The sequence below is a fragment of the Grammomys surdaster genome, unplaced genomic scaffold (assembly GCF_004785775.1).
Source record: "Grammomys surdaster isolate TR1022 unplaced genomic scaffold, NIH_TR_1.0 271, whole genome shotgun sequence".
Lineage (NCBI taxonomy): Eukaryota > Metazoa > Chordata > Mammalia > Rodentia > Muridae > Grammomys > Grammomys surdaster.
In genome coordinates, this window is record NW_021604712.1 from 7,680,286 (window position 1) to 7,695,864 (window position 15,579).

General features: G+C 42.5%; 1 protein-coding gene across 4 annotated transcripts in view; it reads right to left on the reverse strand.

Moving 5' to 3' along the window:
- Ttc23 (tetratricopeptide repeat domain 23) overlaps window positions 1-15,579 on the reverse strand; it is an 84,753-nt gene that overhangs the window by 40,435 nt on the left and 28,739 nt on the right. For all 4 annotated transcript variants that reach the window (XM_028776700.1, XM_028776701.1, XM_028776702.1 and 1 more), the window contains one exon: window positions 8,735-8,912. In XM_028776700.1, the coding sequence (XP_028632533.1) occupies window positions 8,735-8,912 (178 nt within the window). The remainder of the gene's footprint in view (window positions 1-8,734; window positions 8,913-15,579) is intronic.

Genomic DNA, 15,579 nt, shown 5'->3' on the forward strand with positions numbered 1-15,579 from the left:
TTCCTCTATAATCCAGGTAGAGAGAAAGACTTCTAACATAAATTCAAAATCTAAGTGCAACAAAAGATAAAAATATTGGAATATACGGAGACAAATTAATCAGAAAAAAAATCACCAATAAGCTCAGCAAGATTGCAATTCACAGATAATCATTAAAGGGTATTTAGTTTTCTATACTATCAGTGAATACTCAGAAAAAAAAAAAGCTAAGGAAACACTGCCTCCTATAGTAGCATCAAATAGAACAAACATGTCTGGAAAGATGGCTCAACACATAAAACCATTTCCCAAGCAAGTCTTATACCCCGAGTTTGGTCCCAGAAACTTAGAGAGGAAGAAGAGAACCACTTTTTAATGTGTGTGGCTGCACTCACACATATCACACATGCACACACACACACACACACACACACACACACACGATCATGAATAAAACTTTAAAACAACAGATACTTAGGGATGAGTTGCCCAAATAAGTGCAAAGCATGTGAGACTCCAAGGGCTGGGGAAATGGCTCAGTGAGCAGAAGTCCGTGTAGGATGTGGTCCTAAGTTCAGAACCCCAGCAGCCATGGAAGAAATCAGGCGTGAGAGGCCCTGTCTCAAAGACATGTGGTAGAAAGCCAAAGAGAAAGATATACTCACTTGTACTCATACGTATACCATACACAACACATGCATACAAAATACACACACCGAAACAATAACCAAACAAAACCACTTGCACTCTCAAAGCTACAAAACATATTGAAATCTGGGCAGTGGAGGCAGAGGCAGGTGGATTTCTGAGTTTGAGGCCAGTGTGACCTACAAAGCTAATTCCAGGACAGACAGGACTACACGAATAAACCCTATCTCAAAACACCAAAAAGAAAGAAAGAAACACACAAAAATAAACATATTGAAATAAACAGGTGAAGACTTAAGTAATAAGATATCGCTGTTTATGGACTGAACAAGATAATATTATTAGGATGGCAATACTTTATATCTTAACTGCAAATTTAATGTAATGCCTTTCAAACTTCCAGCACGATTATTTGTGGGGAAGATGTGCAGAGATTGACAAGCGGATTCTAAATCTCCTAGGAGAATGCAACAAGAGTTCAAATATTCTTGGAAAATAACAAAGAAGACCCGTCACTGATTTCAAAACTTAGATCAATAGAATAGAGTTGATAGTCTAGAAATGAATTCTGTTACTTATGGTCATTTAATGTGACGATCATGCTGAGGTAATTCCACAGTGAATGTACAAGCGTCTCAGTAAATGGTATGCTGCGATAACCAGATAGCCAAGTGCAAAGAGTGAAACTGATCCCTTATGACAGACCACACAGACAATTCAAAGACCTCGTGTATCAGAACTAAAATCTGTGAACTGTTTTAAGGAAACACAGATATAATTCTTGTGAAGTTAGATTATCCTGTGATTTCTTAGATGTGAAGCTGAAAGCAAGCATGGACCATGGATGCCAGGATCAATATTGTAATACATAAAGAAGCTAACAGCTATGAAAAGCTAGATCAAAATCCTAGTTATAAATTGGCAACTGATATGAGTAAGTCACACAAAAAGACAATTCATAGAAAGAACTAGAGTGCCTTTAGCATATGAAAAGATGTTCAACTCCAACTTTAAAAATAGAAATGCAAATTTAAGCTATATTGAAATGTCATTTTTCACCCATCAGATTGGAACTAACTTGAAAGCTTGACAATATACTTTGTTGAAACATGCTATGGACAAACTGGTGCTCTTATACACATGAGTGGAAATTACAAACAGTATGTATCTCTGGAAAGCAACTCAGAAGTATAGCACAACTAAAAATAAGAGAAAACTAGAAATGCATTTTACAATACTATAAAACCACCACAAGCATATTGTACTTTACCAAGTAGCCTCACTCTGTGGTGGTTTGAATGGGAATGGCCCCCATAGGCCCATATATTTGAACAGTTGGTCCCCAGCTGGTGGAACTGCTTGGGAAGGATTAGGAGGCCTTGTTGTAAGAGGTGTGTTACTGGGAAGTGACTCTGAGGTTTCAAAAGCCCACAGCATTCCTGGTCAGCTCTCTCATGCTTGTGGATCATAAGTATTTGTTATCTACTGGCTGGAGATGAAGCGGGAGCTGCTCCTCCCAGCAGAACGCCAACTGATAAATGCAATAGGAATGATAGAAAACCAGAATTTTACAAGAATCTGTAAGGAAAGCGTTATCAATAGATATTAAACTTAGAAGTATTTGACAGGGAACAGACTAGAGAATACTAATGAGGCAAATGTGAGAAAATAGTTGTTACACAGTGGAGAAACTATGTAGCATCATGACAGGGTGATGAATGTCATCAGTGTAGCACAGATGGGCACTGTGCCTGTAGATGCGACACACACCCCCCTTGTCGTGTTTTATCTAGGTACATATTACTCAGATCAAGCCATGAGACGACATCAGACAAACTCAAACTGAGAAACAGTCTACAGAAAGCTGGCACATACGTATATGTATTTAGATTTCAATGTCATAAAAGGCAGTCTAGTCCAAATTAAAGACTAGAGTCATGATACCCAATGCAATACACCATCCTTTACCAGATCTGTATTGAATAAAAACTCATGAAGGGCAATATAGAGATAATCAACAAAGCAAAAGGTGACCCATGCCAATATTAAAGTTCCTATGATTCAGACACACACTGAAACATCTGGGTATAAAGGAACGTGAAATTTTCCAAATGCTTTAAATTTTTATTATATTTTGATTTAACTGTGTGCATGCATGTGGAAATGTATGGACATGCACATGCCATGGCCTGCATGTGGAGGTCAGAGGATAAATTGTGGAGATGGGCTCCAGGTACTGAACACAGCTCTTCATGCTAGGCAACAGGCACTTTTACCTGCCGAGCCAGTTCCCTTATCCCCCCTCTAAAGTATGCAGCTACCGTGTGTGTGTGTGTGTGTGTGTGTGTGTGTGTGTATGTGTATTAATATAGGTAGATAGGAAAACAAATACAGGAAAGTCTATAAATGGTGAATATGGGTCTCACAACAAGAGGCACTAGCTAATTTGTTTCCCATTCACATCTGAGAAATGGCTCTCCTGAGAGTGAAAAAACCCTGACATTCTGGGAAGTTGTGTTCATCCATGTCTCCATTTTCTGGTACGTGCTTTTACACATGTACATCTCTGTAAGCCAATGGTTCCTATAGTGTGGCCTGCCTAACTCTAGTGCCTCACAGACTCCTAGGTCCCCCCCCCCAAGTAAAAAAATATACATTGTCATGTCTACCACACTGTCAAACAATGTAATTTACTCCAGTTTTAACTACCATATTTGGCTTTTATATAAGCATACACACTTTTTTCTAGGAAGGCCCAGCCATTCAGGGGATATACTAGCACACTCTGGAACATGGCTGGGGGATGCTTCTCTAAACTGAGCTCAGATCTTTGCATGCACATTGGCAGTACAGGGTCTTGCAGAAGCCACTTTCACCCCAGTGATTTTTGTTGAGTTGTGGCCCTTGCTGAATTAATCTGATCATATAGAATCCCTTGATATGTTTCTTCTGAGTTTTAGGAATTGATAAACAAAGGAAAAATCAAAACTTTATGGGTAGATATAATCACAAATGAAATTTTAAGGAATGACATTTGAAAAGCAACTTGTAGATTCTATAACACAAATATACCAAAGAAGAAAAATCACATCACAGCATCATATCAATCCATGTGAGAAAACATTAGACAGAATCCAATGCCACGATTCGTGATTAAAAAGGAAACAAACCCCTTAGTAAAGAGGGAAAGGAGGAAGCTTGTAACAGCTGATGTCGTGGTCAATGGTGACCAGAGCTCTGCTCCTGAGATCAGGAACAAGGGTGGCCCTCATCACCACTTTGTAAACCTTGCATCCTGAAGAGCACAACAGGACAAGAAAGTGAAATAAAAAGATATGCAGATAGACTGAGAAAGAAGAGATAAACTGTCTTTATTTGCAGATGATACACTGAAATTCTGAAAGAAATTTTTTGTTTTAAAAATCCTGGGCCTGAGACCTACTTATAGCAAGGTGAAGGCTGATTGTATCCACACATCCAACAATAGACAAATAGGAATTTGAAATTAAAAACACAACATTTACATTACTACCACTGCAAATTGAAATATTTAATACAATTTTTTCACTTAAAATCTGATTCTGAACTGAACTCTAGAAAAAGGTGAAGCATCATCACATGACAAAACTATAGACATACAAGAGTGACACAAGGATGGTTCACGAGGAGACTCTGTGCTCACAGATGGCAGGGTCAGAGCCGTGTGGAGACTCAGTGCTCACAGACGGCAGGATCAGAGCTGTGTGGAGACTCTGTCCTCACAGACGGCGGGGTCAGAGCCGTGTGGAGACTCAGTGCTCACAGACGGCAGGATCGGAGCCGTGTGGAGACTCAGTGCTCACAGACGGCGGGATCAGTGCTAGAGACTGAGCATCACCGTAATCAAAACGTAGAAAAGTTATTTTATGGTGACTGACCAGTAGTTCTAGTGTTTATATGGAGAAAAACAAGTCAACACAGCACTAACAGAGAAGAAGAGCCTAGCGCTCCCTCAGGGGGAGACAGGAGAGTGGAACAGACCCACATGGACACTGATCTTAGATGAAAGCCCAAAGGTGACTGAATGGAGAGCAGACAGCCTTTCCTGCATACCGTGTAGGAATCACTGAGCATTGAAACAAAATAACACGAATCTAGACAGATCTCACACTGTTTATAAAAACAAGCTTACACTAGATCACAGACCTAATAAAACACAAAACTGTACGAATGTCTCAGTGACAGCGGGTTTGTGATAATTTTTTTAGATACACCACCAAACATGGAGTAATTGATAGGCTAGAAATCACTAGAATTGTGATTTTTCTGGGCCAGTGAGATAGCTCAGTGGTTAAAGATGCTTGCTGCCATGGCTGAGGACCAAAGTTCATCTCCAGAGCCCACACTGTAGAAGAGATGAAACTCTAGAAAGTTGTCCTCTGACCTTTATCTATATACTGTGCATCTATGCACACAAAGTGAAAATTCAATATGAAACAAATTCTGTCCTGCTAAAGACAATGCCAGGACAATAAAATGGCAAATCTGGGAGAATATTTGCCAACGATACATTTGATAAAGTATCAAAATATAGAAGAAACTCTTAAAACTCAGCAAGAAAATCTGAATTAAAAAATAGCAAGGGCCATAATAAACACCTCTCTAAAGAAGATAATGGATAGCAAAAAAACGAAAACATTCTCCATACCATTATCAGCAGTACCTACTAGATTGGTCACACCCAGGACAATGACATCTCCAAATGTCATTTTGATTCATAGGTACATCCATTACTCGAAACTTTGTAAAGGTACAAAAGGAACTACAAAGTACCATAGCAATCGGCATCTTAACTGTTTCAGGCTGTTACATGCTAATTTGTATGTAAACTTATATGTGTATGGCTACAGGTAGCAAAGTATTTAAAGAAATCTGGTCTTGGTTACCATCAAACTAATTTAACTTCTTATGGAATAAATAGAATCCGTTATGTGAAAATATAGTCCCTCCCTCTGTGTTTCTGCTTCCTGTGTTTCGGAGTTCTGAGAGGATACAGAGGAACATAGATTCGCACCATGGCTGGCAGGAATATAAAACCAGGCAGCTGCTCTCTGAAGGCAGTGTGGCGGTTTCTTACAAAACTCTTCTTGCCATATGATCCAGAATGTACCCAAGAGTGTGGGAAGCATATGCCCTTACAACTACCTGAAGGATTTTACAGCCATGTCATCCAGAATTGGGAAAGATGGATTAACTGAAGACGTCCTTTGGTCAGTGAATGGCTAAATAAAACAGTCAATGTAAAAAGGAGATGTTCTTAAGCCATGAAAACACAGGGAGAAAATACAAATGTGTGTTGCAAAGTGAAGCCAGTCTGAACACGAACTGTATGATTCCAACTATGTGGCATTCTGGAAGAGGTAAAACTGCAGTGATCAGTGGTGGCCAGAGGTTCATGGAGCAAAGGATGAATCAGAGGAGCAGGGAGGACAGTCACTGCAGGTAAACTATTCTGCACTGGTGGATACATATCTATCAGAGCCACAGAACAAGAAGCTGCAAGAGTGAACCCTGCTGTCAGCTGCAGGACTGGGTTCTAATGTGCTAATACACGGGTATCACTGGTACTAAAACGCCAGGCTAATGACTAAATAAATCAAAACAACTCTTTGGCAGGATGCCAACATGAATCAAGAGTTATAAAATATTCATATCCTTCCTCTCAGCAAGTTTTACTTCTGGAAATTGATGGAAGCAAATAATTTTTACATAAGAATATCTAAAATTACTGATACTAACACATACACACAAAATCACATAGCTTCCAGAGTTCCTACAGCCGATGAACGATGCCACATACCACATAGTGAACTAAGCCAGATAGCTGGTAAAACTCAACTCAGTGCCTTCTGCTCACCCGCAGACACCTGCCACGAACTCTGTCATACATTCCTACTGCTCCCGCCTCTCAAGTCTGTCCACATCTGTCCATTTTCATATGCCTCCTGAATCCAGGCTGTCTTTCTCCCATACCTAGACTGTTGTGGTCCCCCGTGAGCCATTCCTATCCTCTAATCCACCCACCATTCCACAGAATGACCCTTTTAGACTGATAATCTGATGTCAGTCTCCCTGCTTGAAAACCTCCAGCTGCTGTCAGGAGGAGGCTGAGACTCCTTATCAGGACTTCCGATGTCTTATCAGAACGATGCCCACCTACTATTTCAGCATCCCTGTATCCCTGGGCATGACGTCATACTTGAGTGGCTAATCTTTCTTCCCTTTTATGAAGGTCCAGCACTAAGTGAGCAAGACAATCACCATGTCCAGGTGGATATGTCCCGTGGCTCCAGTCCTCAGTCTCCAACGACCTGGCTGTTACTCACACTTTCCTGCTTCACAGACAGCACAGGCTCATCATCTGAAGCCTGCCTCTCTTATCACCTGCTCACCTTGCCCTTCCACCGGAAACAGTACAGGCATCCCCTCAGTGCCCTGTGCTTCCATTCTCCCGTGTCCTGTCTACACTGCCTCCCAGACCCACCTCCCACCACATCCTTTGCTTCATCCCCTCATCCTCTTCCTACTTCAGAACCCACTTAGTGCGCTGCATTTGCTATTTCAGCAGCCTCCTGAGTGGTTTCCTCCCTTCCACGCTTGGCACAGCCTCCCAGTCGGCTTCAGTATCAGGTTTTGAATCTGAGTGATGCTTTTTTGGGGTATGCATTTCTAGGCATATCACTCAACCTTTCTAATTCTTGGCTTCCTTATCTATAAGCTGGAAACAATACGTTACACGGTGGTATTAATGATCTAGAGAGATGACTGAGAGAGAGGGAGAGACTTAGGCACTCCAACACACTGTGAGTGGGAGTATAAATTGTCAGACAGAGTTTGAGACACGGCTATGATGTATTCTTAGTACCATGTCATTATTGTCTTATTGGAAATAACAGAACAGGTTAGTACATCTTTAAATTGAAGGAAAAAAAAACATCAGAAGGTGCTTCTGATGAGTGGATGGTGTGATACAAAGCCAACCAGCTCCCTGTGGTGGTCAGTTCCGGACAGCACCAATACAGCACAGGTGCCCAACTGCTTAGTCAAACACCAGCAAGATGCTGCGAGACTGTATTTTATAGGTACAGTGAACACTGTCAGCTTTGAGTAAAGGAGATTACTCTCAATCATATGAATGAACCTCAGCCAATCAGTTGACCTGAAGAGCAAACACATTGTAATTTCCCAGAAGCAAGTGGCAGAGAAATCCTGTCCACATTTCCAGCCTTTCTAGACTATCCTGAGGATATCAGGCTTGCTAGTGCCCAAACCAGTTCCTTAAAAGTTCTGTCTCTCTCCCTTTCTCTCTCTCTCTCTCTCTCTCTCTCTCTCTCTCTCTCTCTCTCTATCTCTATCTCTATCTCTATCTCTATCTCCCTCTCTCCCTCCCTCTCTCCCTCCCTCCCTCCCTCCTTCTCTCCCTCTCCCTCCCTCCTTTGCTCCAAATTCTTTGGCGAACTCTGAGGACTCACCAATGACAAATTAGAATAACAAATGAGAGAACACCTTTAAAGGTCTTCAGCAAAGAATTTAAAGTGTAAACAAAATTCCTACCCAGCGGGACTAGGGAGAGACCTTAGCCATTGCCACTTGGAGTGGACCTGAGTTTGGTCCCAGCACCTGTGTCAGGCAGGTGGCAACTGCTTGTAACTCCAGCTCCAGGGGATCTGACACCCCTGAGGGCACCCCCACATGTAAGGGTGCATACACACAGACATATGTATACATAATTTAAAAAGTAAAAGTACCTATTTTTTAAAAAGTAATAATAAGTTTAGTAGCATAAGCGCTAAATAAACTAATAAAGACAGAAATGTCACTAGGGAATGGTACCCAAGTCACGCATGTAGTGTGAGCAATCCAGAGCTTCGGCTGCTTGCAGTTAGCAGCAGGGACTGGGGTCCAGCACGCACTTGCCTAGGTTTCTAATAAGATCTTTGCTGGACATCTGTGCTGACCAAGTGTTTCAGTTATCTCTGGCAGATGACTGCCAGGCATGTTCAGAGCTGCTACGGCTCTTGTGCATTGGGTTGAGCGCAGCCTCGGTGGCCAGTCCACTGCCCCTTACCCGTGAGAAATGACTGATGGCGGCATCGTAGAGTCCCAAGGCTTGCTCCACACCTGCCAGTTCCCTCAGTACTTGTACACACTCAAGACTTTTTTCATCTTTGGTGATCTCGGTATATTCTAAAGCCTTTTGATAGTACGGGAAAGCTTCTTTTGATCTTTTCTGACCTTGATACAACCTAAAAAAAAAAAAAAAAAAAGGCAAAAAACCAAAATCAGTTAACTGATTGGCTGAGGTTCATTCATAAGATTGACAGTAATCTCTACTTAAAGCTGACAGTGTTAACTGTACTTACACAACATAGTCCTGCAACATTTTTATTTTTAAATGAGCTAAAATTGAAAGTCTAGTCTCTCCGACCCTGGTGCTCAGGCTTGTTTCCTTGTAAGCTAAGCTTTTCCTTCAAAAGAAGTGGACCATGATGGTCAGGAGGATAGATTCTGGAGCAACCAGAACAAGCTTAAATACTGGCTTTAAAACTGGCTTTGCCTTTATCAGGCTCATGACTTTCAATTTTTCTTTTTTTTTTAATTTATTTATTTATTATATGTAAATACACTGTAGCTGTCTTCAGACACCCCACAAGAGGGTATCAGATATCATTACAGATGGTTGTGAGCCACCATGTGGTTGTTGGGATTTGAACTCATGACCTCTGGAAGAGCAGTCAGTGCTCTTAACAACTGAGCCATCTCACCAGCCCGACTTTCAATTTTTCAATCACCTGTAAACAGGTTCATTGCCTATAAACTAAGAATAGTAACAGTACTTGCTTCACTGGTCACTATAAACAATAAATTAATTCATATTCATGAACATACCTAGTACATCTCTTGGGATATATTAAGAGCTATGTAGGTGTTTTAGTTTAACGAAGCATATTGCTTTAGTGGTGACGATCATAAAGGATGCTGAGATTCTGACAACTGATCTGTTTAGAAACTGCCCAATATGGTCCCGGGGACGGTGGTACACACTTTTAATCCCGGCATCAGGAAAGGAGAGGCAAGAGGGTCTTTGTGAGTTCAAAGTCAACTCGGTTTACACGGTGAGTTCCAGGACAGCCAGGGTTCTGTAGAGACCTTGTCTCAAAATCTCAGAATAAAAAATTGTCCAGCATGGGTGGAGAGATGGCTCAGTGGGTGAGGACACTTGGTGTGCAAGCCTGAGGACCTGAGCTTGGATTCTGGCAGCCAAGTGAAAAGCCAGACACTGCTGTGCACACCTGTAGCCCAGAACTATGGTGCAGAAACAGGAGATTACTGGAGACCCTGTGTCATGGAAATAAGACAGAGGGTGATACAGCAGTATCCAAAACCTTCCTCCTACACACTCATGTGCACATACCACACACACACACACACACACACACACACACACACACACACACAGAGTGAGATCGATCCAGTATTGATGATAATGTGGAATGTGGAATGTTCTTAGGAACTTTGGGGAGATATTTGAATAAAAGCTTCCCTCTAACAAGGTTATGCACAAAATGAACGGACATACATATTAACCCTGCTGTTCTCATAGAAATTTATCAAAAATGTTTGCCTTAGTATTGCTATAATGGTGGTGGTGGTGGTGGTGATGATGATGATGACCAGGATGGAAAAGCAGAGAACACTTCAACCTCAGCATCAGGGACCTGGCCGTAGAGATCACAGGGAAAGTATCTATACCACACAATGCCAAACAGCCACTCGAGATAATGCTGAACTTTATCAGTCAACCCAGGCGCACACAAAACTAATGTTCTTTAGTGAAACAGTAGGCTTTAAAGCTAGTTTGTGCATCAGCTCCTGCATGTAAAATCTGTATGGCTAATCAGAGAGATGCCCCCAGTGTGTCAGCGATCTACTCCCTGAGCAACTGAATTGAGTGGCTTACTGTTCTTGTTTATGATTTTCTAAGTTTCCCCAAAGTCTCTAATATATGATATTTGCTAGCTTAACATTAGAAATAAAAAGTTTTAGCTTCTTAGGACAATAAGCTCTCATATTAAAAAAAAAAATCCCTATAAGCGCCTAGGAAGCAGTATAACTGGCATTTACAGTATCAGTCTTCAAAGTACAAAGACTATTAAATATGTTTCTCTCGCAGGACAATCTTAGGTCCAAAGCTCTTAATGAAGAGCAGCAATCCTCCGGTGCTGCTCTCCACCCAACAGCTTGGGGATAGGAGATGCTTCAGCCCCTGTGGCCATGAATAAACAGACACCACAAGCAGGCCTTCTCACTTAGCCACGAGGCAGTTTTCACTTCATGTTTGCTCTACAAAGGTTAACTGATAGAAGAAACACACTTTTCAGGTTTGCGATCTCAATGGTAAGTTGAGGGCGGTACGGTGGCTCACTGGTTACAGTCATTTGCTGCTCTGTCAGTGGATCAGTTTCCAGCTCCCACATCAGGTGAATCACAGCTCAGTTCAGTTCCAGGAGATCTAACAGCCTCTCCTGGCCTGAGAGGACACTGGCGCGCACGTGTGTGTGTGTGTGTGTTTGTGTGTGTGTGTGTGTGTGTGTACATGTGCACACGCACAAGACATTAACATTGAAAAATCTGGACTGAGTAACTTGTGAGCTTGAATGTCACCTATAATTGGGAAGAGGCCCAAACACAGGAAGGGGTCAAGGAGAGGAATATGCTTGGATCAAGCAAGGTTAGAGCTGGGGCAACTCTGATTTGGGGGTGGGGGAGTGGAGTAGAAAGATTAACAGGCAACCCCACCTAGCTTGACCTTTGCCCTCCTGATGAGCTTGAAATATACGTGTAATCATTATTTTCGATACCATTCCTTACTTTTCCAGAGAAAACCCACAGAGATCTCGGCAATGGAAACAGGGTCTAAAATACAGTTTCTATGAAATCGACTGTCGGGCAGTGGTGGCGCACGCCTTTAATCCCAGCACTTGGGAGGCAGAGAGGCAGGTGGATTTCTGAGTTCGAGGCCAGCCTGTTCTACAGAGTGAGTTCCAGGACAGCCAGGGCTACACAGAGAAATCCTGTCTCAAAAAACCAAAAAAAAAAAAAAAAAGAAAACGATTAGCCAAATAATTAGATTCTTGGTAGATAAGGCCGGAATAAACAAAAATGAGGGCCAGCAAACTGCAGAGAGAGGATCAAGTCTGCTCACTTGTAAATAAAGATTTATTTGCATATCATAACTTCAGAATAGCAGTGGTAAATCTGAATAGTCGTCATAATGATCATGTAACCAATAAAGCCTAAAATATTTACATCTTTACAGGCTAAACTTGTTTGATTTCTCATTTAAAAATCTAGAAAAGCCTCACACACTTTCTACATGACTGTATATTTATTTCTATCCAATTTGCCTAAAGAATTCAGGCAAGGCCATTGATATCTGAACAAAGGAGAAATAATTCATGGCCATTTTCCTTTCTCACAGTCAGCAATGGCTGAGTCTGGCAAGGAAGGAAAGCACGCATCCTTTGCTTCCCAGATTACTGTGAAAAGTGGAAGAGCACAGAGAACCACAGGCACCCAGGGGACTGCATCTGAGCAAACACTTCCAAGGGAAGCAAGGTATGCCCATAACAACCCAGCCAGCACGTCTTCTTTCCCGAGACAGGTATGCCCATAACAACCCAGCCAGCACGTCTTCTTTCCCAAGGCAGGCTTGTACTGATGTCAACCACAAACAACTTGAAGTGACCTACCAACAGCACATTACCTGAGTTTAGAAAAAGCCATGACATTTTCCAGCATCCAGAGACTTTCCCTTGGGGAGAAAACGGTATGGAAAAAGAGCACCGGCTGAGAGCGGAGCATTGGTGTAAGCTCTGTGAGCAGAATGTGCGCACTTAGCTGGAGTACCCACATGTACAGAATGTGGGCAAGAACGGACTTCTGAGATTTCCTCATCTGAACCCAGCCAGTCAGGTTGTGGGGAGCACAAGCGACTTGCCTGAAGCCTGCCACACACACATACACACACACAACTGGATCGCTCTTGCTCTCTCGCTCTCTCGCTCTCTCTCCCTCCCTGTTACCCATATTCTGCAGGCAACAGCCTCAGGCTGTCCTTGTGGACAAACGGGCTCAGCTCCAGACCCCTTCTCATTGCAAACATGAGAAAGCCAGCAAGACGGGAAAGATCAGTTCAAAGCGATTGAAAATAGCGTGCAAATGAGCCAGGAGATTCTTACAAATCCAACTGAACTAAAAGATCGGAACATTATTATAAGAACAATACATGTTCATCATCAAAAGTAAGAAATGATGGGTGAACGTAATTTTAAACTATGTGAAACGACAGCACTCAAGCCACAGACACAAAAGTGTCACATAAGTTATAAGCCTACATTTATGGAGTATGATTTTGATATATTTGAGAAAAAACACAAGGAACAGTAACCTTGCACCTTCAGCGAGGGAAGCGCTTCTTTTATGAGACACAAGTTAGAACAGAAAAGGCAGGTGAACTGGTCACAGTAAAAACTAAAACTCCTAGCGCTGGTGGTGCATCTCACTGGTTATTGCTTGTCTAGCATTCGAGAGGCCCTCGGTTTGACTCCCAGCCACTCACACAAGTAATAATAAAACAATACCAAGTACAGCTCCTGGGCCCAGGGGTAGTATGAAGATGGTGGAAAGGGTGAACTATGGAGTGTGTAATACCTGTAACCAGCAAATGAGGGTTCCAGAAGTATAAAGAATGTCTGCAGAATTATTTAATGTAAACAGTAAACAGCCCTATAGAAAGAGGTGACTAAGCCAGGTGTGATGACACATGCACTTAAGTCCAACACCTGGGAGGGAGGCAGAGGCAGGTGGATCTCCATGATTTCAGCTTAGCCTCCATAGCAATTTTCATGTCAGGTAAGGCAACAGAGAAAAACTCTATCTCAAAAAAAAAAAATGGTGAATAGATAAATCACAGAATAGAAATTCCAAATGTTTAGGAAACACGAAGAAGTGTTCCACCTCCACATCAGGGAAGGAGATCACAGAGTCTATGAGATGACTGTGCATTCGTATGAACAGCAAAGATAAGCAGCCAGACAACACTAAGTGTTGGCAAAGGTGTGGAGTAACGTGGAAACAGAACCTGCCAATGAGGACAGAGCAGGTGGAAAGGGTCGGGAAAACTTAGTAAGGCTGAGGGTGTGGGTACTCGGCACCGAGGCAACTGTCCTTCCGGGCAGACACGTCAGACATAGTCTTGCATGTGTGTCTGAAGACATGCTGGAGATCACATGTAAGTAGTGCTCATAATAGAGAAGCTGGGAACAAGTCATGTGTCCACTCTCACAAGCATAGGCCTTAACCAGGCAAAAATCGAAGGGAAATCACCCAGAATGAAGAGACCAGAACAGCCAAAGGGGACACATCTCAAGAATGTATGGGGAGCACTGTGGGGGCAGGGAGCTAGCTACAGAATGAAACTTAAACACAAAGTTTGAGATAGAAAAGAATATATATACATATATACATATATGGCTATACACATATAGAATAAAGGAATGAAAAATGCCCAGCTTAATATGGTCATTGTCTATTACACAGGGAAGAAAACAGGATGGGGCAGAATGCTAACAGGTTTCCATTTGTAAGAATTTTTCTTTTATGAGCTTGGTCACAAGCACACGAGAATTGGAATAACATTATTGACAGTTTTATGTACTTTAAAGACTTTATTAAATAAATAAGAACAACACTCTGTTGGACAGTGTGTCACAGAAAGAAGCATTCAACCTCTGACGTTGAAGTTGCCTGCTGTTACACAGGGTCTTGCCACAGTGGCAGGAATGGGCTACCACACTGGTACAAGGCACAGAGCCTTCTGAAAAAGGCAAAATGGAAGATGCATTCTCTCTAGAGTCACAAAATAGTTAATAATAATAAAAAAGGAACCAGAAGTGTATTATATCAAGGACCAACTAAACTATAGTCTTCCCTCCATCTCTAACTCACTTAAGCATCCGTCAGCTTTGGGGACTCTTGTCTCCATTTCCTCCCCAGTAGCCTGTGGGGCAGCAGTGTCTCTCTCCTTCTATCCCTTCCTGTCTACTGTGGGGAATGTTTGGAGATTTACCATCTAGTGCGCCTGTGGTACATTTGGTAGCTTGAAGAAACACAAGACAGATGAGAAGACAGAGAATTCCGAACAACAGAATGTGACCGTATGCTTGGCAGGTTCACAACTTACACCATGACATATTTTATTGAATGAAAATATATCCCCAGTCATTCTACACGGCATGTGACACCTAATATAGGGATGCAAACTCGCTCTGCATGCACTAAACAAAGCAGGCCCCTCCAGTGTCTTAGACACTCTGGACTCTGGTGAGAACGCTGCCCATCCACCAGTGGGTGGGAAGGGCTGTGTGGGAACGCGGCTGAGGAGAACACTCACACAAAGTGAGAACCAAGCTCCAGAGAGGACAAGTGGGGTTTCCAAGTGTCGGCATTGGAAAAGACTTGTATCTGTGCCTCTCTCCAGACATGGCGGAGCTGTGCTGCTAGTGACTTCCTCTCTGCAGTGCACTCAGCAGCCTGGGTGCTGATTGAAAGGGCAGGCATTAGGCTGGGAGTGGTGGTGTACACGTGTAACTCAGGAGCCGGGAGAGGCAGGCAGATCTCTTGAGTTTCTGGTCAACCTGGTCTACCTAGTGATTTCCAGGACAGCCAGAATTTTATCCAAAAGAAGGAGGATAAGAAGGAGAAGGAGGAGGAGAAAGAAGAAGAGGAGGAGAAAGAAGAGGAGGGACAGAAGGAGGAGGAGAAGAAGAAAGATGATGATGGTGGTGAGGGAGGAAGAGAAGGAAGAGAAGGATAAGAAAAGATAAAGAAAGAAGGGGAAAGGAGGGAGGG